The sequence below is a fragment of the Gymnoscopelus braueri genome, assembly GCF_963280865.1.
Source record: "Gymnoscopelus braueri genome assembly, chromosome: 4".
Classification (NCBI taxonomy): Eukaryota; Metazoa; Chordata; class Actinopteri; order Myctophiformes; family Myctophidae; genus Gymnoscopelus; species Gymnoscopelus braueri.
The window spans coordinates 21,989,845-22,011,391 of record NC_137605.1 but is presented as its reverse complement, the minus strand read 5'-3'; the positions used below and the strand labels follow the sequence as shown (position 1 = coordinate 22,011,391).

Below are 21,547 nucleotides of genomic sequence, written 5' to 3'. Positions count from 1 at the left end.
GATTAGTACAAAGCCTTAAAGCCTACTAGTGTTGAAAGAATGCATTCAATAAATGCTCAGTATGTTGGACTACATTTAGAGCAACACAGACAGACAGACAGACAGACAGACAGACAGACAGACAGACAGACAGACAGACAGACAGACAGACAGACAGACAGACAGACAGACAGACAGACAGACAGACAGACAGACAGACAGACAGGGAGAAGACGAAGACAAGACAGACAGACAGACAAGACAGTAAGATTCAGTAGGAGACCGATTGACACACAGGTTACAGACATGAAGATAGGCTACAGTAGGTCAGGACTCAGGAGACAGAAACAGACAGGAAGGTATTAGGTGACAGACAGACAGGGAGAGGGAGATACAGTAACAGACAGACAGACAGACAGGCGCGTGCAGACAGACAGGCGCGTGCACACACACACACACACACACACACACACACACACACACACACACACACACACACACACACACACACACACACACGGGGAGGTACAGTACACTAGGAGCCAGAGACTGACAGAAAAGAGCCGTTAGCATGAGGCAACATGGACAGACATTGCTTACTTATAGTAAATATATTGATGTTCCAGACATGCACTCAGATGTTTCCCCATCAGTGCAATGCGCCAACCTATAATACAGTAACACACTTATATCACAAATCTATTTAAAATACTATATTATTCATATGGTTTTCCTATTCTATCCAAGAGGTGGATATTTCAGACAGCTTTGGTCTTCTGTGTCAAATCTGCTTACAAACCAGTTGATGGCAGAGGTAAGTTTTCGGACCATTTTGGTGCACAAGAAACAATTCCAAACCTCCTACCCCATGTCTTCTCACCATCTCTCTCTCTCCTCTTCTCTCCTGCGTCAAGTCTTCATCCACATCAACAGTCACAGCACATCAATACTTTCACTTCCTTCCTCATAACAGACTTTCTACACAGCAGTAGTCTTCTGCAATCTGCATAGAGTACTAGTAGGAACCCCCCGCCTTTCTCTCTCACACACACACACACACACACACACACACACACACACACACACACACACACACACACACACACACACACACACACACACACACTGTGTGCGTACACACTGTGCATGCACGCACTGACACACACACACACACGCACGCACGCACGCACGCACGCACGCACGCACGCACGCACGCACGCACGCACGCACGCACGCACGCACGCACGCACGCACGCACGCACGCACGCACGCACGCACGCACGCACGCACGCACGCACGCACACACATTGGTTTTGCAAACTTTTGCAGACGTTGCATAATTTTAATTGCACCTTATGCCATATCTAACCCCAACTTCTATGAAATCTATTTGACATGCTACATGATGTTGGCCCCAGTCAACTGCTTTCATCACCAACGCACACAAACACGCACACGCACACACACACACACACACACACATATGGTCATCATTCTCATCAACAAAATACACCTACAGTGTTATTTCCAATAATGTCCTGACTTGGTGAATGTATTCAATTGAATGAAACTTTACTGAACAGAGTGAGAAGGGCAGAGAAGCAGTGGAAAATATAACACAGAGGTCATGTGATCAATGAGGAAGTAGCTGAAAGACCCTCCTGTCTAACTTTGTCTGAGTAGCAAAGTGCCAGTTAATCAACCTATTATAAAGTCATCCATTAACCAAGGACAACCAGTACATAACAAGTGTAGGCTATATAGTCAGTTGCAGCAAAGCTGCAATAATATTCCTGTGACCCTGAACGAAGTGTGCGTGTGTGTGTGTGTGTGTGTGTGTGTGTGTGTGTGTGTGTGTGTGTGTGTGTGTGTGTGTGTGCGTGCCGCGTGCGTGTGCGTGTGCGTGTGCGTGTGCGTGTGCGTGTGCGTGTGCGTGTGCGTGTGCGTGTGTGTGTGTGTGTGTGTGCGCCGTGGACACAAAAGAAGATATAGGTAATATAGGTAAGCACAGACAGTAGCTAGACAGACACCTTTGATAAATGTCGCCTAATTTAGCTATGCTTCATTGCACAACAGTGACTGTCGCTCGTTGAAAATAGCTGATTCCAGGCCTTACTCTGACCTTGCAATCTGAAAGCGGCTGCTAAATGCCTAAATTGTTGGCCTGGACTGCTGGTGTAGCGGTCCATGCACCTAGGCTCCAAAGTAGCGTGACAGCTCGTCGCGGGTTCGAGTCCCGATCCCGACGGCCTTTGCTGCATGTCACTCCCCATCTCTCTCCCTATTTCCTGTCAAACTACTATCCTATCAATAAAGGCATAAAAGCCACAAAGAAAAAATGCCTAAATTGTAAACATTCCGAAACAGCAAACCATGATTCTGCACATACTATGACACACACACGACCCACGCACACACACACGTGCCACATGACATAAGATTGTCAGCCTGACTTCAAACTTCAAATAAAGTGGCTTGGCCCTCTCATTTTTATAGTTTGGTCCCTCTCAGACAGATTCTTCACCGCCATGGCCTCCGATTGCACTATGCTGATGACACACAGGACAGCTAACCTCTCCTCCAAAACTGACCCTCACCTGACCCTCACCACATGCCTGACTGACTGACTGTCATTAAAACAGGAATGCAAGCAATCATCCTAAAACTCAACTGCAATAAATCCTCATCATTGGTCCAGACTCCCTCACCCGCTCCCTCAACGTTGATGGCACCATCATCGTCACACCCCCAAATCCATAACCTTGGAGTCATCCTCGACCCCACCCTCTCCTTCCAGCCCCATCTTAACCAGATCAACAAAACAGCCTTTTTCCACCTCCGCAACATTGCTCGTCTTCGATACAAACTGTCACATACTGCTGCAGAAACATTCATTCCCACCTTAATCACATCCAGACTTGACTATTGCAATAGCCTCCTACATGGTGTCACCACGTCCTCATCCTCCCAGTGAAATACAGACCTCCTCCACCTCCTCCTAATATTAAAAAGAAGCAAGCCGAAATAGCAGATCTTCAAGCTTGTAGATCAGCTATTTCTGCAATAAATAAATAAAAGATTTAAAGTACAAAATGATATGTCAGTAACTTCTTTCTTCCTAAGTAATTTGTCATATCTGCCCCGTACAGTTTGTGATTGCAAAGCCAATACATTGTAATTTGTATTCACGTGTTCCAATATTCAATGTCAAAAACACAATTAAATTGTTAATCGCAATTATTTGTACGACAATTAATCGTCAACTTAAATTTTGTAATCGTGACAGCCCTACCCAGGACAAAGTCCTGAACCTGGAGTGACGGGGCCTTCTCAGTTGCTGCCCACTCCCTATGGAACTCACTCCCAACACACATCAGACTTGCCTTATAAACCTAATCGAATTTCCATTTTTATCGCTCTAATTTAAATGTTTTAATTGTTATTTTGTTTTAATGATTTTTTTTTACTACTCTGAAAAGCGCTATATAAATCTGATGTATTATTATTAGTATAACTCTTTAATAACCTAACTTATTTGTATAATGGCCTTTTAAATGGCATTTTGTTTCTTTTGCAGTGCACTCTTTCTTAATACTTTTAATGTGTTGTTTAAAGCACACGTTGTTGTTCAAACAAACTTGCCTTGCCTTCTGATCATGATTGATCAAAGGAAACACAAAGCATTTTATAGATGCATTTGATCTTTCATGTTCTGATAGTTCTGATAAATGACTAATAAAATAATAAACTCTTCTCTAAGCCATAAAGTCAGGTAAAAAACTCTTTGATATCAAAGCCAGGGGACTGATTAAATATAGCCTATATAAGATATATATGGCTCTTGCATCATTTCCAGTCGCACATCATTTCCAAGAAAATGAAAGCTGATTAAATGAAAGAACTCAGATAATGTGGAACATCAGGTAATAATCAGCCCTGTGTTAAATGAAACATAAGATAATACAAACAGGTCAGGTCAACATACTCATTATACCAAGACTCTTTATCACAACAGATTCACTAACTCACTCCAAGTGTGCGTGTGCGTGCATGCATGCGTGCAGTAATACAGATTTGGCTGCTGATGCTTGTTTTTTCCACATGCCTAACCGTCTTCGAGTTTAACTGTCTGTCTGTCTGTCTGTCTGTCTGTCTGTCTGTCTGTCTGTCTGTCTGTCTGTCTGTCTGTCTGTCTGTCTGTCTGTCTGTCTGTCTGTCTGTCTGTCTGTCTGTCTGTCTGTCTGTCTGTCTGTTTGTCTGTCTGTCTGTTTATTATTTTATTTCAATTTCTGAAAAAGTTTTGGAAAGTGTCTACATTTTAATACAGCATGCTTTGATGTTAAAAATAAAGTGTTCTTTTAAATACTTTTTTAAAAGCACCTACTCCAATTACTTTAACTGGAAACAAATTCGACTGAGCAACTTTCATTTGTAGTTGAGTAATGTTTCACCAGGAGTATCTATACTTTGACTCAAGTACTAGGGTAGAGTACTTTGGTCCACCAGTGCTGCAAGTAGAGCCTCACTTTGAAGCAAATAGTGATGTTCAGGACGCTTCACTGACCTATTACAACGATACATGCCCAGCAGGACCCTAAGGTCAGCTGACCAGGGTCTATTGGTCATTCCTCGTACCAGGTTGGGAGGCAATAGTTGAATGGTTAGTGAGCCCGCCTGGCAAGCCTGAGGTTCGAAGTGTCCCTGAGCAAGATACTTGCCCCTAACTGCTCCCAAAAACAAAAAGGTAAGGAATGCCATTCCACAGGTCTTGAGAGCTGCAGCCTCTGTGGACATTTTTAAGAACCACTTAAAAACACTACAGTTTAAACAATCCTTTGTGGAATGTCTTAGATTTTGTTGTTGTTATTTTTAATCATGTGAATGCTTTGTGCTGTGTCTTTATTTCTGCTGTATGTAAAGCACTTTTTGAGTTCTCTCTGTAAGAAGTGCCATACAAATAAAATGTACATACCTGCTTACTTCACCACTCATAGGAGTTGTTGAACAAGCGTAGCACTTGCCCTAGCCTTGACAACCTTGCAGGCTTATGCAAAGGCTAAAATGTAATTTAGATAGCATGTTATGTAGACAGATGCCAGGTTCATTTGTAGACTTGGCATCATAGTGTGTATTGTTTCAACGTACAGATTTTTTTATATACTGTTTAGACTGATCATAGGTTATTGATTTACCTATGATCCAAGATTACTATTTATATGCATTTGATTTATTATTACCTTGTGTTTACCTTGATTACTGTAAACGCACTGGCATACTCACAGATACAGTACCATCATTTTAGGCAGTATTGGCAGCTTTCCGATACTAGTATCGGCATCGGAACAACTCTACTGCACAGGCAGAAGCTGTTTGACTGATGTCCTGTGAGAAACCCCCCTGCTCTGCCTCCATCCTTGTGTGAGAGCAGGGCCTTTCAGTGTGCCAAGTCACTTGAGCCATTAGGAAATTAACCCTATTGTTTTGCTCAGCCCCTGGTTGAGTGTGAGCTTTCTTAAGTAGAGAACCTTAATCCTAATGAATAAACAGTGACAGTGTAGTAGGAAGTTTCTTTATGGCACAGTGGCATTTTTAAGTCTGTGTCTGTGGCCGAAAATCTGTTGTAAAGATGAAAAGACATGACCATCACACAGTTAAACATCACAAGACACACAGACACACTACAGTGCTGGCCAGTACATTATTCGAGTTCAAATAGCTAGCTAACCAACTGGCTTAGGTTTGGAAGAAGAGTGAGATATTCATGCACAGAAGGAAATATAGGTCTTACTTTGAATGTTTGACAGAATTTAGGGTCTTTATAAAGTGTATCAACTGCACAAGAGATTGGCAGTAAATGGTAATCCCATCATTTCACTTAGCCTATAGTGACAAGTTGACAACAGCTTGACTTGTAACCGTTGCAACATTTGCTGACTAGGAGGAGATTTTAGTCACCATTTAAAGAGTGGGAGAGGATTAATCCTTTCCCACTCAGGCAGCCAGTGACTGAGATTATAATCAATTTGTTATAATCTCAGTCGCATAGCTGCCTGAGTTGGTGAATATGCTATAATCCAATGAATACAATCTGCTTGTTACAATGAAAGCTTATTAAATAGAAATGTGCCTATACCTGGTACACGGTTTAGTAACCTAAATTTCAGCCTAGAACTGCTAAATGAAAAATACACATTTTCCCTGATTCTGATTTGTCATGCTTGCAGAAACTGAGATGTCATCTTTGATGCAACTGAGGTTACTTCAGAGCTGTCCTTCTCAACCTTTTTGTGTCAGGATGAATTGGTTTCTCGATTAATTGAATACACAGCACCTCAATGGTAATAAGCCCTTGGGCTTTTTGGGGTTATACTTTTAGCATCCTTTTGTATAAATCTGTACCTTTTTTGCAAACTGTTTATAAAGTATTCAATCAATCAATCAAGGAAACCCAAACTGATAAACCTATGATTTTGTTTCTTTCTGGGTCATCTGGGACCCCAATCAAAGAAGATTTTCATTGTTAGATAATGATTTGTTCCATAACCGTTAGTCGGTATAGAATAACTATTCATATTAGTTCTCTACTTGTATTTACTTGTAAATGTAATAATAATGGTGAAATTTAACTATCAATCATGTCACTGGGGACCCCTGGAACGCCCCTCCCCCAAGGAGCCCTGGAGGGGAGGGGGGGTCACGAACCATGGAGGATAATGGGTCCCCCGGAGAACTAACGATGCAAATGTAAAACAAGAAGAGCAGAAATACTAGACATTTCCCAACTGCTCAAGGAATTGAACGCTAGGGCAAAAGTTCTATCGAATTAGAAAATCATATTCAAATTAAAAGAAGAACAAACTAAAATGCTGCCAGAATCACAGAAGCTGAAGAAAATGAATACGGTCCATCATCATAATGTGAAATCGAGAAGTGATGAGAGTCATCATCATCATCATCAACACCAACAAACAAAGAATGTACAATTTTATGATTGAAAACTGTCAAGTGATGCTGCCTTTGGTTATTTGGTAGCTATGCGCCGAGGATTTGGAACTTAATACTCCCCCTGCATATCAGACAGGCAACCTCGGTTGATGGCTTTCGAGGCAGCTAAAAATCCACTTATATGACCTTGCTTTTAACTGATATCATCTCCTTTTAACTGCCCCCCCACCCCCTTAATTTCACTACTGTTTTAATTTGACTCTTGACTAGATGAACTTAATGCTTTGTTTAACCTGTATTTTTAACTTGAATGTAAAGCACCAACTACATTTATGTCTGAAAGGTGCTCTATAAATAAATATTAGTATTATTAGTATTAAGATTAGGGGTGCTTACCTGTCGGGAGCTGGTGTGTTTTATAAATACATGAGAAAGTCCTTTTGTATGCTTGCAATGCAGGAGGCGAGATTCATTCACCGATTCATCCCCTCGTAAAAACTAAACTGAAGATACAAATAAATAAAATATATAGGCTACACAATACAGATCCTGGTTTTAATATTCAATTTCTGTTGGTTCCACCCGTTATATATTCAAGTATTTCTCTCTTTCACGTCAAAAGTAAATTAAAATAAAACATGCAAGTGAAAGTGAGTGTGTGTGTGTGTGTGTGTGTGTGTGTGTGTGAGTGTGTGTGAGGGTCCAGACAACTTTGGAAGCCACCAGTGTTGCCAGAATGTGTGAGAGAAACAAGCAACCGGGTCTTTGAAAACTAGCCCAAAAGAAGGAACTTAGCCCACATGAGCACTTGCAACTTTACAGAAAAAGAAGCCCGTAGTCGCTTATAATAAGCAGACATGGCAACGCTGATCTCCTCACCAGAGCAAAGCAAACCACAATTCAAATACAATATCCGGTTAATACATTTCAAAATAAAATGTTTAAATTGATTGAATACTTTATTCTGTATAAGTACAGTTCAATACAAGGTCTATTTTTATTGTAAACCCAAGAAAGCACTATGGCTTGTTTCCATTGGGTACAATTTAATGACAGACCAATAAAAACTCAAACATTATGTTTTAGTTTTTTGTTGCACTAACCACTAATGTATGTGACTGACTGTCAGTGGTGGAAAAAGTACTCAAGTGTTCTACTTTAAGTAAAAGTATCAATACTGCAATGCAGACAATCCAGACATACTCTGTTACAAGTAAAAGTCCGGTATTCAAAATCTACTTGAGTAAAAGTACAAAAGTATTGGCATCAAAATGTACTTAAAGTACCAAAAGTAAAATTGAGAAGAAGGGAATTAAGGCACCAGGTTGGTGCCTTCTTGTATCTAGGCAACGCAGGAATAACACATTAGTAGGCACTCCTCCTCTACAAACAATGAAATATAAACACATAATTCCCGGTCTGTTTTGATTTGTATGCATGGGAGGTAGTTTTTTAATAAATTAATAAAACTTAAACGAATAAAAGTTGCTTTTAGTTCGTTTTCCTTAAACCGTTCCTGGGCAAATTCTTTGACGCCCCCCTCCATAGATCAAATGAACTGGTCCAAAACACTTCCGGCAACTTACTGCGTGCTGTTGACAGCGTTGCCATGTCCGCTTATTATAAGTGAATTTGGGCTTGTTTTTCTTTAAAGTTGCTTGTAAATATTGGTAGTTGCGGGTTGCGTTTTTGGGGGCTTGTTTCTAAAGGGTTGTTGCTTATTTGGGCTTGTGTTCTAATGTTGTTTAAACCAGTGGTTCTTAAACATGTACTTTTCAAGGTGAAGGACCCCAGCCAAATTAATGTCATTGTCCACAGACCCCCATCTGAAAATGTTTTATGCCAAATTTGTGTTGTTAGAATGTTTCAAAAATATTTCAAATTCGTCCCTTTTTCTAAGATTTTTTGGGGAAATAGCAGATCTACATGTTCACAACGCGTTGCATCGCTACGTGTTGTGAGCTTATATATCGGCTATTTTTAAATAGCTGATGCATAGGTTTAAAGAGTTCATGTGGCTTCTTTTGGGCTTGTTTTCATAGACCGTTGCTTGTTTTTTTCGCAATATCTGGCAACAGTGGCTGTTGAAGAAGAGTAGAACTACATCCAAGCAACGTTGTTGAAAACTGAAAATATCATTTATTGGCAGTGTTTATTGAGTCATATTCTATTGTTATGAGGTTGTATAATAGGTTTGCAAACACCGACAAAGGAAGCTTAGGGATGCTCAATTGGTAGCCCTAGTAATTACTGTGTAAGTACTGTTTTGTTTTGTTTTCTGGCTAAGAGAGAAAGTTCAAAGTTGTTCATTGTCTCTAAAGCAGGGGTCTTCAACAGGGGGTCCGGGGCCCTCAGAGTTACTACAGGGGGGCCGTCAAATCTTGGTGTGATATGATTTTTTTTTTTTTTTACATTAACCTTGAACCCTAACATCCCTTTGTTTCTGAGGAGAACATTAGCCAAAAATAGCAGTAGATCAGCTATTTTTGGCAAAGTGGTATTATAGGTGTAGAGGGAAAAAAGAGCAGACTAAGTTAAAAAAAAAAGTCAATTCTGAAACACAATTTTATACAATATAGAGGGGGTCCCTGCTTCATCTCTCTCTCTCTCTCTCTCTCTCTCTCAGCTAGGGGTCCTTGGCCTGAAAAACGTTGAAGACCCCTGTTCTAAAGAGTATAATTTAATAACATTCATAGTGCCACTGTCTGTGGCAGTAGTAGGCTATATTTTCTATTGGGGTCGGGGATAAACATTCACCAAAATGACCACATATTTTACAGTATGTGTATATACAATAAATCAGTTATTTGACTGACATTTAGGATGCCAATAGGTAAATGCACCACAGTTACACTACAATAAAAGAACAACAAGAAGTTATTATAAACCATTATGTCTCATTTGAAACGAAAATGTCCTCAGTCTTGACCACTGGTGATGAGTATAGTGCACGAGTGTGCATGCTTTGGTGCCTGTGTGTTTGTCCAGGTGAGGGGGTTATGTTTGTTAAGGAGCATAATGGCAGTGGGGATTATTATTATAATTATTATATAGACTTCTATTACTATCTCATATAGTGGTAGCAGTAGTAATATAGTGTATTGATATTCATTCTATTTCACTGGGTCTCCACAGGTTTTGCTTTTACTCAAATGTTGTAGCAATGTCTCTCTTCTCTTGACATGTATGGCAGAGTGATGCATTTTAAATGTCAACCCATGTCCTTTATGGCAGTAGATGATGGAGAACTTCATTCTGTATGAGGAGCTGGGATCAGGCAGCAGGTCAGTGGTCTATAAAGGCAGAAGGAAAGGCAGTCTCAACTACGTTGCCATTGTCTGTGCTGACAAGAGCAAGAGACCTGAAATAACCAACCATGTAAGTCTGCTGGTCTTTGGTCAGATCCCACCAGAGCCTTCTCGCCTGTGTCTCTCTTTACACTGTCTCTCCCAAAGTGTCTCCCTCTCAGCTGTCCAACTGTCTGTCTCTCCCACAGTGTCTCCCTCTCAGCTGTCCAACTGTCTGTCTCTCCCACAGTGCCTCCCTGTCAGCTGTCCTACTGTCTGTGTCTCCATCCTACGCAGTCTTTCTTAATGTTTGTCTCTCCTACTACACTGTCTCCCTTTCAGCTTTCTTAATGTTTGTCTCCCCTACTACACTGTCTCCCTCTCAGCTTTCTTAATGTTTGTCTCTCCTACTACACTGTCTCCCTCTCAGCTTTCTTAATGTTTGTCTCTCCTACTACACTGTCTCCCTCTCAGCTTTCTTAATGTTTGTCTCTCCTACTACACTGTCTCCCTCTCAGCTTTCTTAATGTTTGTCTCCCCTACACTGTCTCCCTCTCAGCTTTCCCACTGTATGTCTCTCCGCTGTCTCAGTATAGAAGCATATGCAAATTCCTCTAGTGGGTATCATACAGGCCAGTGTTGTTGCGTGTTTTAAGCAGTACACCATCAGCTGACAGAGATACATTGTTGTGTCTCCATCCAGGTTCGTTTGAGCCATGATTTGAGTCATGGGAACATTGTGTCGTTCTATGAATGGTATGAAACCAGTAATCATCTGTGGCTGGTGACAGAACTCTGCACTGGTGAGTGACCCTCAATGACACCTGGTGAAGCTGAATGATGTTGACACAGATCATGTTGCAATTTATCTTGCCAGGCGATCAGAGATCTCTGTCTGTCAAGACATGTCTGGCAAGGAAGTTGCTGTTAGTTGCTAACAAACCTATGCCCACAGCTGGAATCCAGTTTATGCCACAGCCCCACACTATGAAGGACTGCCCCAAAGACTTCGGATTGGTTCTGCAATGCATTTTTATCTCTAATTGTTTACACCCAGTTTTTAAGCTGGGAGATTGTACTCAGTCTCTAGTTTTTAGAACATGACTTGCTAGTCTATCATATCTCAGGAACAGAGAGCCTTAAGCCTGATTTATACTTTGTCGTGCAATGTTGTCCAGCGCCGCTGCTATTTTCAGCACACTATAAATTAAGAATAATTAAGATTATGTTTGTGTGTAGAGTTTGTACCCCCAGAGGTGTTTAATTTATATTGTGCTCTTTCAATACCTTCTAGGCTTCTACCATTTCATTCACCTACTTTCATATTCCCTCCCTCTCCTCCCCTCTTCAGGTGGTTCTCTGGAGGGTGTAATTGGCCAGGATGGTTGCCTGTCTGAGGAAGTGGTGAAGGGGTTTGGGCGGGACTTAGTCAGAGGACTGAGGCACATCCACCAATCAGGAATCATCTTCTCCGAACTCACTCCTGCAAAGGTTGGAACATAGATGTGTGCGCTTGTGTGTTGAAAAAAGTGTGTTTGTTCGAGTATCGTGTTTGGGGAAGCCATCATGTTTCACTGACAGATGGAAGAAAACTCTGATATGCTGATGTGAATCTGTCATCATTGACATCTGTATGCAGCTGGGTTTCATTGCTGCAGTCAGCACCTACCTGTTGGACCAACGGTCGCGTAGAGGTTGGAGGAGTAGATCTGTAGCTGGAACCTTGTTGTTATGGGAAAGAATATGTGAAATTCTTGCCTCTCCATCACCACTGTTTTTACCGGGAAGCTCCCAGTGTTCAATAGCATCAGATTGTGGCTGTACTGGGAACCTTCCTTCCAGTTGTGAGTGTCTATAACTGTGTGAGTGTGTAACAGACTGTTGCTGGTGTTTTAAGATCCCAAAGTGTCTAGGGGAAAATGGGAGTCAGTCAACATACAGGATTGGTGAGGGAAACCAAATTTACAATACATTTATCATACCTAATTTATAGGACATCTCACAGTATAATTACAACAACATGCAGTTGTTGTAAACTGTTGTCTCTCTAATTTAAACAAGGTAGCCTACCGTACAGGTCTTTCACAAATCTTCCAAAATAATGAAAATAGACAATCTACAAGCTCGTAACGTGTCGCTGTTTGACAACCACTGACTTAGAGCCTAAGATAGACAGTACAACATGGAAAAAACAAACAAGCACAGATATAGGGATGTGGTAATGATGATGATGCTACTGATGGCTTAAAGTTTCCTTGAGCAAGTCTCTGACCCCATGTTTTTCACAATGGGCAGGTTTTTTTAATTACCATCTAATTACCGACTATTTACCATCTACTCTGCTACGTCTGCTATTCCTGTTTAAATCAAGGCTAAACATGTAATAAGTGTAATATGGAAACTATTTTTCTGGCCCCTGTAGATTTTACTGGATGGACCCGGTGTTCTGAAGTTCAGTAACTTCTGTCAGTCCAAGGCAGAGGGAGAGACTCTGGAGGAGTTCTTTAGCTTACTGAACACCTCTGAGCAGAGTGGGGGAGGAGGAAGAAGAGGAGTAGATGAAAAGAAGAACCCCGACATGAACGACAGGAGGAAAAGAATTCAAGGTCAGAGAGACTTCCTCTAAATTATTGTTTTCTCTTCTCCTTATAATTTTTTTTTCAAAGGTAGGGTAAGTGATATTTTTGGAAAAAGTTTTAATGAAAAAGTTATTTTATATGTTGTGATAGTAATCAGTGCTATAGAGTGTTTGTTCTGTAACGGGGGTCTCCCCATCTCTTCAGATCTTTAGTAAATAGAAAATAAATGTTCAGGTGGGTTGCCAATTTCAGCCAGTCAGGAAAGAGTAGTAATGTTTATAGTGCTCCAGTTCCAAATTTGTCTGCTAATGTTTCCGAAATCCTCTTGTTTATCCTGACAAATATTTAATTCTGACCGTAATTGTGACCTTGACCTTTGACGTGTGTGTGTGTGTGTGTGTGTGTGTGTGTGTGTGTGTGTGTGCGTGTGCGTGTGTGTGTGTCCGTGTGTGTGTCCGTGCGTGCGGGCATGCGTGCGTGCGTGTGTCCGTGTGTGTGTGTGTGTGTGCGTGTGTTCAGGCTGTCCACTCTATACGGCTCCAGAGGTGTTGAAAGGAGCAGAGACCAGCTGCAGCTCAGATCTGTGGGCTCTAGGCTGTATACTTCACTACATGTACACTGGTACATGTATAACACACACACACACACACACACACACACACACACACACACATACCAGTACACACATATCGTTGCTGTCGGGCAGAAACCATGACATTCTTTTTTTATGTATTTAACGCATCGTGATGCGACGAGTTGCTAGCTTGCAGATGTTCTATTTTTTATATTTTTGAAACATTTGGAACACAGGTTTTTTTCCATTTCCATTTCCTGAAAAGTAACAGTTTTCCGCCCAACAATAATGATATGCATTATGCAGTGTCTTTGTGTTAAACTTGCCACTTAAAAACTAAATAAACAACACATCATAACTTCAGAAAACTACACTATACTGGACTAAAGCATATTTCTTCTCTTCCAGGTAAACCTCCTTTCTATTCAGACAGCTACACTGAACTGACCGACATGATTCTACACAAGGAACCACCACCTGCTATACAGACAGGTACCCACGCACGCACGCACGCACGCACGCACGCACGCACGCACGCACGCACGCACGCACGCACGCACGCACGCACGCACGCGCACACGCACGCACACGTGCGTGAAAGTTCCTATGAAACTCTATAGTTGTTAACTGTAACTTAATATCCTGTTGAATAAAAATGTCTTATTAATCATTGTCATATTAAAAATTAATCTGTTTGTCAGTTGAAGGATCATCCAGTCCACCCAGTGAGGAGTTTCAGAGACTTCTTAAAGGCTTGCTCATCAAGGACCCTGATAAGAGGTCAGTTTAAATATTATTATTATTATTATTATTATAATATAGTAATATTATAATATAATATAGTAATATTATAATATAATATAGTAATATTATAATGTAATATTACTATTACTACCACTACAATTGGACCCGTAAGAGTCCATTTGGATCCATTTCTACACTCTCAGATTTACAAACCTGTAAGGGTCCATTTGGAACCCCCTCAAGGAACCCAGAAGGTCCCTGGACCCCACTTTGAGAACCACTGCAGTGGTCAAGGTCACAGTTTTGGTGGGTGGGTTTTTAGGATGGTAGAATTCACTATTGTGTCTTAAGGAAGTGCCATGTCACTTGATAACTCCAACCCTGTTTTTCACAAGACCGGGTTCACTAACTACACTTCCGGGTTAACTAGCTACACTTCTAGTTTCACAAATCACAACCTCTGTCTTAACTAACCATGACCTCTGGGTTTGCTAACTGCACCTCCTGGTTTACAAACTATTAACTACTGTACCAGAATGCTGTCTTACATCCTTAATTAGCTTGGAATTCACAGGCTGATGGCTTTTTAATGGCTCTTGTTTTTGTGCTTTAAGGATGGGATGGTCAGAGTTACTGACCCAGCCCTTCTGGACACAAATACTGGAGGAAGAGGATGAGGAAGAGGAGGGGGAAGGAAGTGACGTTTCTGACGACTCCATCAACCCAGGGTGGGTCGGTAAATTCCTCTGTGTTGTGCTTTTCTTGGAACGCACAAGTTTACTGCAGGAATTTATATGAATGAACTTCTCAGCTTCTTTCCTGCTTTGTTTACAGAGACAGCTTAGCAGTGTAGGTCCTACATTTCCTGTCGTACTGTTCATACTGTGGAGAGTCCTGTTTTATGTCCATTTAATTTGACGCTAGCCCTGCGTTAACCACTGTATTTTGGTTGTCACTGCCCGAAGTACTAAAACAAAGGACATTTAATGTCCTTGTCTGAAACCTCACACTGGGCAATAAAGTGGTACGGTTTATGAATTAGGCCTCTTTTCCTGCTATTGTTGGTCCTCAGCTACAACAACAAGACTGGACTTTTAAATGATGGCATCAGGCCAAGCCAGGCACTGCCAACTCCAACACACACAGGAGGTCAGCTTAGGAGAAATGTGTACAGTCTTGATGTTCAGGAACACACACACACACACACACACACACACACACACACACACACACACACACACACACACACACACACACACACACACACACACACACACAGCACACACACTTAGTATTTTTTTGTTTGTTTTAAAGATATTTTTCTGGCTTTATTGATAGTGTACAAATGGGGAGAGAGAGACAGGGAGTGACACGTAGCAACAGGCTGCAATGGAGCCTAGGTGCCCGGACCGTTAGGCCAGCGTTCCAGGCCACTGTTGCTTAGTATTGCACCACCAGTGAGTGCCATTGCATAAAAGTAAAACATATGGATCGCAGCGTCACACAGAGCAGTAGACATTCTACATCAGCACTACTGACACTACATGGACATACAGGGAAAAGTTGCAAACTAGCACTTTAATAAGCTGCCCAGATGGACTGGCATCCATTAATAGATGATATTAATGGATACCATGAAACTGTCAGCCGGCCTTGAATTACTAGTTACCTAGCAACTAGTGGACATGGGGTTTGGGGCCAAAATGGCTGCCCAGTGACATCCAATCTTTATTTTCGTGCAGTGCTTGCAACTGGGATTTAAGTGCCTTGCTCATGGGCATACTGATGCTAGCTGTGGATGGAGTGAAGAGACACTCATGTCTCTTATCTTTGTGACGTGGTAACTGTGTGCTTTGTTTAACAGCTATCCCCACAGGCAGCAAGAGGCCATTGCACCAGCCCCTCCAGAGAGACAGACGTCCACACGCACACACCCCTCAGTGAGAGGTGAGAGAGGAGACAGGACAAGGCCATCCGGGGGGCAGCAGGGCTGCCACACCCTGTATCACAAATCATTTACACTCGGTAATGCGTTCCCGTATGTCGTATGTCACATGTTACATGTTTGTCCCACATCCTGCATTAGTACTGTACAGTGGTAGTCATAGAAGTAGAGGCATTTACTTGGCATGCTTCCATCCTGTGCAGTGGTGTAAAGTAACTAAGTACATTTACTCAAGTACTGTACTTAAGTAAAATGTTGAGGTACTTTTACTTTACTGGAGTATTTCCAATTGTCTATACTTTTACTTCTACTCCACTACATCTCAGAGGCAACTATTGTACTTTTACTCCCCTACAATTATTTGAAAACTTTAGTTACTACCGTAAAGTTCTGACTATAAGGCGCGACTTTTTTCCCATTTTTCGACCCTGCGGCTTATATAACGGTGCGGCTTATCTATGGATTTTTACAGCTAACGGCCACTAGGGGACCTCCTAAATCTATGGATTTTACACCCGCGGCTTATAGTCCAGTGCGGCTTATACATGTACAAATCATTCAATTTAGCTGCTGCGGCTTATATTCAGGTGCGGCTTATAGTGCAAAAATTACGGTAGTTACTTTGCAGATATAAATGTTTACATTATAAAACATACATTTACCACTTTAGCCTCATTTTATACGTAGGCTATTTGAAAATAGCCGATCTACAAGCTCACAACGCGTCGCTTCGCGAAGCGTTGTGAGCTTGTAGATCTGCTATTTTCAAACATTTTAGTACTTTTACTTTTGGTACTTTAAGTACATTTGGATACCAATACTTTTGTACTTTTACTTAAGTAAAGTTTTAATTCCGGACTTTTACTTGTAACGGAGTACTTCTACATTGCAGTATTGATACTTTTACTCAAGTAAAACATTTGAGTACTTTTTCCACCACTGTCAGTGTAAGTAGCTCTTGTCTATCAATAAGCACCAGTTCAACCAGGGTGGGGGGGGTGTTAATTAGTGAATGTAGTGTCTGACTGGAACAAAAACCCACACTTAGTTACCCTCAGACCTCCATGTGATATGATCAGACACCATTAACCCATTAAGACCTGTGGCCAATTCTACAAATGCCTTCTAAATCAGCAGTTCTCACACTTTCAAGATTTAAAAACAATGTTCAAAAATAGCAGATGTATAAGCTGCACGAAGTGACGCGCTGTGAGCTTGTATATCTGCCATTTTTGAATAGCCAATGCCTAAAATCTAAAATGACACAGATGCTTTCCCGGTTTTAATGCGTTAAACATGTTTAGCTGTTGAAAGTGAAGGAAGGTAAGTCGTCATTAGCTTTGAGGTGCAGAATATGTTGTGACAGTACAGAGGATTCAATTCATGAATGTGTGATTTTGTGTCCTCCAGATAGCGTGTCAGAGCTGAAACCGAAGCATGTGGATAAAGACAACACTGAAGCTTTCTTCCTGAGGTACAAGAACATCTTATTATGCTGGCTCCAGACCAATCCAAATCGGCCCGACTTTGGGCCGATTTGGCTTCGGGAAGCGTCGGCCAGTCGGTTAGGGGTCCGTCGGCCAGTCGGTTAGGGGTCCGTCGGGACCTTTTCGGCCGACCCAGAGCCGACCGAACATGTTCAGCTTTTTAGCCGACTGGCAGAGCAGTGGCAGTGACAACAAAGGGCTGTCGGTGTTGCCAGATTATGTGAGAGAAACAAGCGACCATGTCTATGAAAACCTACATTCACTGTTTCTCGTTGTTGCTCCCAGAGAGAGAGAGAGAGATTGATTGATTTGACCTAGTTTTGCGCAGTTTTGGTGCGCAACACAACCCTCGTTTAAGTGAATTGCTTTCACCTGCTGCTGCTGTGTGGAGCGCAGTGGTGGAAAAAGTACTCAAATGTTTTACTTAAGTAAAAGTATCAATACTGCAATGTAGAAGTACTCCGTTACAAGTAAAAGTCCCAAATTAAAAATGTACTTGAGTGAAAGTACAAAAGTATTGGTATCAAAATGTACTTAAAGTACCAAAAGTAAAAGTACTCAAATGTTTGAAAATAGCAGATCTGCAAGCTCACAACGCGTCGCTTCGCGACGCGTTGTGAGCTTGTAGATCGGCTATTTTCAAATAGCCTAGGTATAAAATAGAGCTAAAGTGGTTACTGTATGTTTTATAATGTAATAATTTATATCTGCTAAGTAACTAATAACTAAAGTTTTCAAATAATTGTAGTGGAGTAAAAGTAGAATATTTTCCTCAGAGATGTATGGAGTAGAAGTAAAAGTACTGAAAATTAGAAATACTCCAGTAAAGTAAAAAATCCTCAAAAGTGTACTTAAGTACAGTACTTGAGTAAATGTACTTAGTTACTTTACACCACTGGCGGAGTGTGCGCTACAGGGCATATCTCCAAGCCAGGGTGACCTACCCAGGCTCATGAAATTCATATGCAGGCATAGTAGCCAATTAGAATGAAATCCGCAAAAACGGACTCATATACTGATACAACAGAACCATATATTGGCTATTATATTATGGCTGTCGGGTGGAAATCTTGTATGTTCCTTTTTTATTATTATTTAAAAACAATTTAAAATCGTGAAAATAGCCAATCTACAAGCTGTAATTATTAATAATTAAGAAATACTATATTTTAAAGAGTGAAAAATCAACTAAAGTCATTATTAGTGCAAGTTCATTCACATTTCATTTGAATGATAATAACTTGTGGGTAAAATACATTCTGTGAATCTAATGTGATTAATGTGACCCCTACTTCAGTCAGTGAAGTCCAGGGCTGAATGTGACATATTGAGACCTATATAACTAAATATTGGTCATTTGCCAACACATTATTTTGTGAAATAAATGGGTTATATTTCACAGATAGTTATACTATTCTTATAATATATTAAAATACAATGATCCTTAACCTTCAAGTTAAATGCATTATTTCCGTGGACTTAAAAATCATTTTTGGACTTAAAAATCATTATTATTTTTTTGGATGGCCTTCCTGCCCTGGCAGGAAGACCGGGCAGGGCCTTTGTGCCCTCCAAAAAATTACAACACCAAAGGCCAAGTGGCCTTGCCCCTAAAATGACGAAATTCCAGGCTTGAATGCAATAGATGTACTCTGAGTCTGTTACAAGTAAAAGTCCAGAATTCAACATTTACTTGAGTAAAAGTACTAAAGTATTGGTATAAAAATGTACTTAAAGTACCAAAAGTAAAAGTACAAAAATGTTTGAAAATAGCAGATCTACAAGCTCAGAACGCGTGCATCGCAACACGTTGTGAGCTTGTAGATCTGCTATTTTCAAATAGCTTATAGGTATAAAATAGGGCTAAAGTGGTTAATGTATGTTTCATAATGATTTATATCTGCAAAGTAACTAGTAACTAAACATTTCAAATAATTGTTGTGGAGTACAAGTATAGACAATTGGAAATACTCCAGTAAAGTAAAAGTACCTCAAAATTGTACTTAAGTACAGTACTTGAGTAAATGTACTAGTTACTTACACCACTGCACGTCAGTGAAGAAAAAACGCTGGGAACATCCCTAAGTGGCTTTGCAGGGAAACAAGCCCAAAGTCGCTTATAATAAGCAGACCTGGCAACGCTGGCACGCTAAAAGTCAAATTAGCACATGAATGGCCAGTCGGCTGACAGACTTAAATGGTAACTTTTGCCAACCGAATACCAGTCTGTTGCAGTCTGGAGTAGTCTGCAATAGTCTGGACGAGTCTGTTTGGTGCGGAGTTGCCTTTACACACACACACACACACACACACACACACACACACACACACACACACACACACACACACACACACACACACACACACACACACACACACACACACACACTCATGTAAACCACTTAAGCCCTATATACTTTTCATAGGATGATTAGTGAAAATGTTAAAATAACCATTCCACAAGCTCACAACACAGCTATTTTTGAAACTTTTTGAAAAATATTGTAAAATGTAGAGTAGAGTAATGACCCAAAAAGGCAAGTTATGATTTTGTGAAACATGTTTTTGGACTAACTTCAAACAGACAAGGTCTCGCCCCAGACCCCAGGCCTGGAAACACTGCCCTAAGGGATAGAAGTCTGACACAACTGACAAATGAATATTTATTCTGAACTCTACATTTCATTTATCAAAATCAATGCACTAAAAATAAAATGCGCCACTTTTTCTGTAGCCTACATATGAGTTGTGTCTGTGTTTTATGTCCAGCAGGTCGCATACATCTTCTGGGAGGAAGAGCAACAGACCAGACAAGGATTCCAATCCAAACCATTTTTAATAATGAGGTTGATATGAAGCTGCTCTTTTTTGTGCCTATATTAAATATATTTTAATTAGACTGTTTTCTGGTTTGGTTTTGTATCTCAGAATGATAATTTGCACTCGACTCTGAGTCTTTACTCAGAAAGAGGACATAGCAGACCAGGAACACTTTACTGCCAAGAGTTTCATTAAGGCACCATCATGGAAGATTTTCTCTGGGCCAGTAATTTCAACTTTTAACTTCAGCACAATTACAACTTAATACCAGTAGGGGGCATTGCAGGACAGGAAGAATGACTGTATGTGGCGTCAACATGAGACCTGACCACAAAGTATGATTTTCATCACCACACACAGGAAAATGTATCTGCATCAGTGCAAAATGAACACGCACGCACGCACGCACGCACGCACGCACGCACGCACGCACGCACGCACGCACGCACGCACGCACGCACGCACGCACGCACGCACGCACGCACGCACGCACACACACACACACACACACACACACACACACACACACACACACACACACACACACACACACATACACACACATACACACACACACATACACAGACCTGATCATTTGGGGGTCATGAATCATGATGATTGATTGATTGATTGATTGATTGATTGATTGATTGATTGATTGATTGATTGAATACTTATTAGTCAGAAATGTACAGGTACAGTCAGACATTTAGGCTCAAAGGATAACACAAAAAGGTCATGGGTCCTATGTATTCAATTAATCAACATGGAATAAAAAGAACACAAAAATACATATCAACAAATATAAAACACTATATGTACAAATGTTTTTTGGCAGTAAATGTCACTTCCTTTCTATGGGAAAAATCCTTGTGTGGTCTCCTGACAGATGGATTGTCAGGCCTGTTTTGAAAGAAGCGCCAGTGATCCACATTTTTTAAGGGAATGTAATTGTGTCAGGGCATTCCACATTTTGGTGGCAGAGTGGTAGAATGAGAATGCGATAGAAAATATGAGTGCAATGTCAAAATGTTATGTTGTTAATGGCGTTGCATTATTGCATTAGTGTGTGTGTGTGTGTGTGTGTGTGTGTGTGTGTGCGCGTGTGTGTGCGTGTGCGTGCGTGCGTGTGCCTGGAATGTATTTTTAGACAGGTATTTTGCTTTATTTAGACAGGAGAGTGTTGT

The 21,547-nt window shown here is 40.9% G+C and overlaps 1 protein-coding gene across 6 annotated transcripts; it reads left to right on the top strand.

Annotated features, from left to right (window-relative positions):
• The first annotated feature begins 9,034 nt into the window (after nt 1–9,034).
• Nucleotides 9,035–20,439, top strand: ulk4 (unc-51 like kinase 4). 6 transcript variants are annotated; one of them, XM_080426806.1, is made up of 12 exons: nt 9,035–9,178; nt 10,120–10,302; nt 10,915–11,014; nt 11,563–11,702; nt 12,634–12,817; nt 13,310–13,411; nt 13,773–13,856; nt 14,066–14,144; nt 14,723–14,836; nt 15,973–16,133; nt 17,464–17,527; nt 20,313–20,439. In XM_080426806.1, the coding sequence occupies exons 2-12, from the start codon at nt 10,162–10,164 to the stop codon at nt 20,377–20,379; spliced, it is 1,236 nt and encodes a 411-aa protein (XP_080282932.1). In that variant the 5' UTR covers nt 9,035–9,178; nt 10,120–10,161; the 3' UTR covers nt 20,380–20,439. The 6 variants fall into 6 exon arrangements, with proteins under 6 accessions (XP_080282932.1, XP_080282930.1, XP_080282929.1 ...); XM_080426804.1 differs by having other exon boundaries at nt 10,162–10,302; nt 20,310–20,386; XM_080426803.1 differs by having other exon boundaries at nt 10,159–10,302; nt 20,310–20,386.
• Nucleotides 20,440–21,547: the final 1,108 nt, after the last annotated feature.

Coding starts and splice junctions, on each gene's coding strand:
- ulk4 (XM_080426804.1), top strand. CDS start 10,162: ATGATGGAGAACTTCATTCTGTATGAGGAGCTGGGATCAGGCAGCAGG. Junction 11,015..11,562: donor GGTGACAGAACTCTGCACTG/GTGAGTGACCCT, acceptor TCCCCTCTTCAG/GTGGTTCTCTGGAGGGTGTA. Junction 13,857..14,065: donor ACCACCTGCTATACAGACAG/GTACCCACGCAC, acceptor TCTGTTTGTCAG/TTGAAGGATCATCCAGTCCA.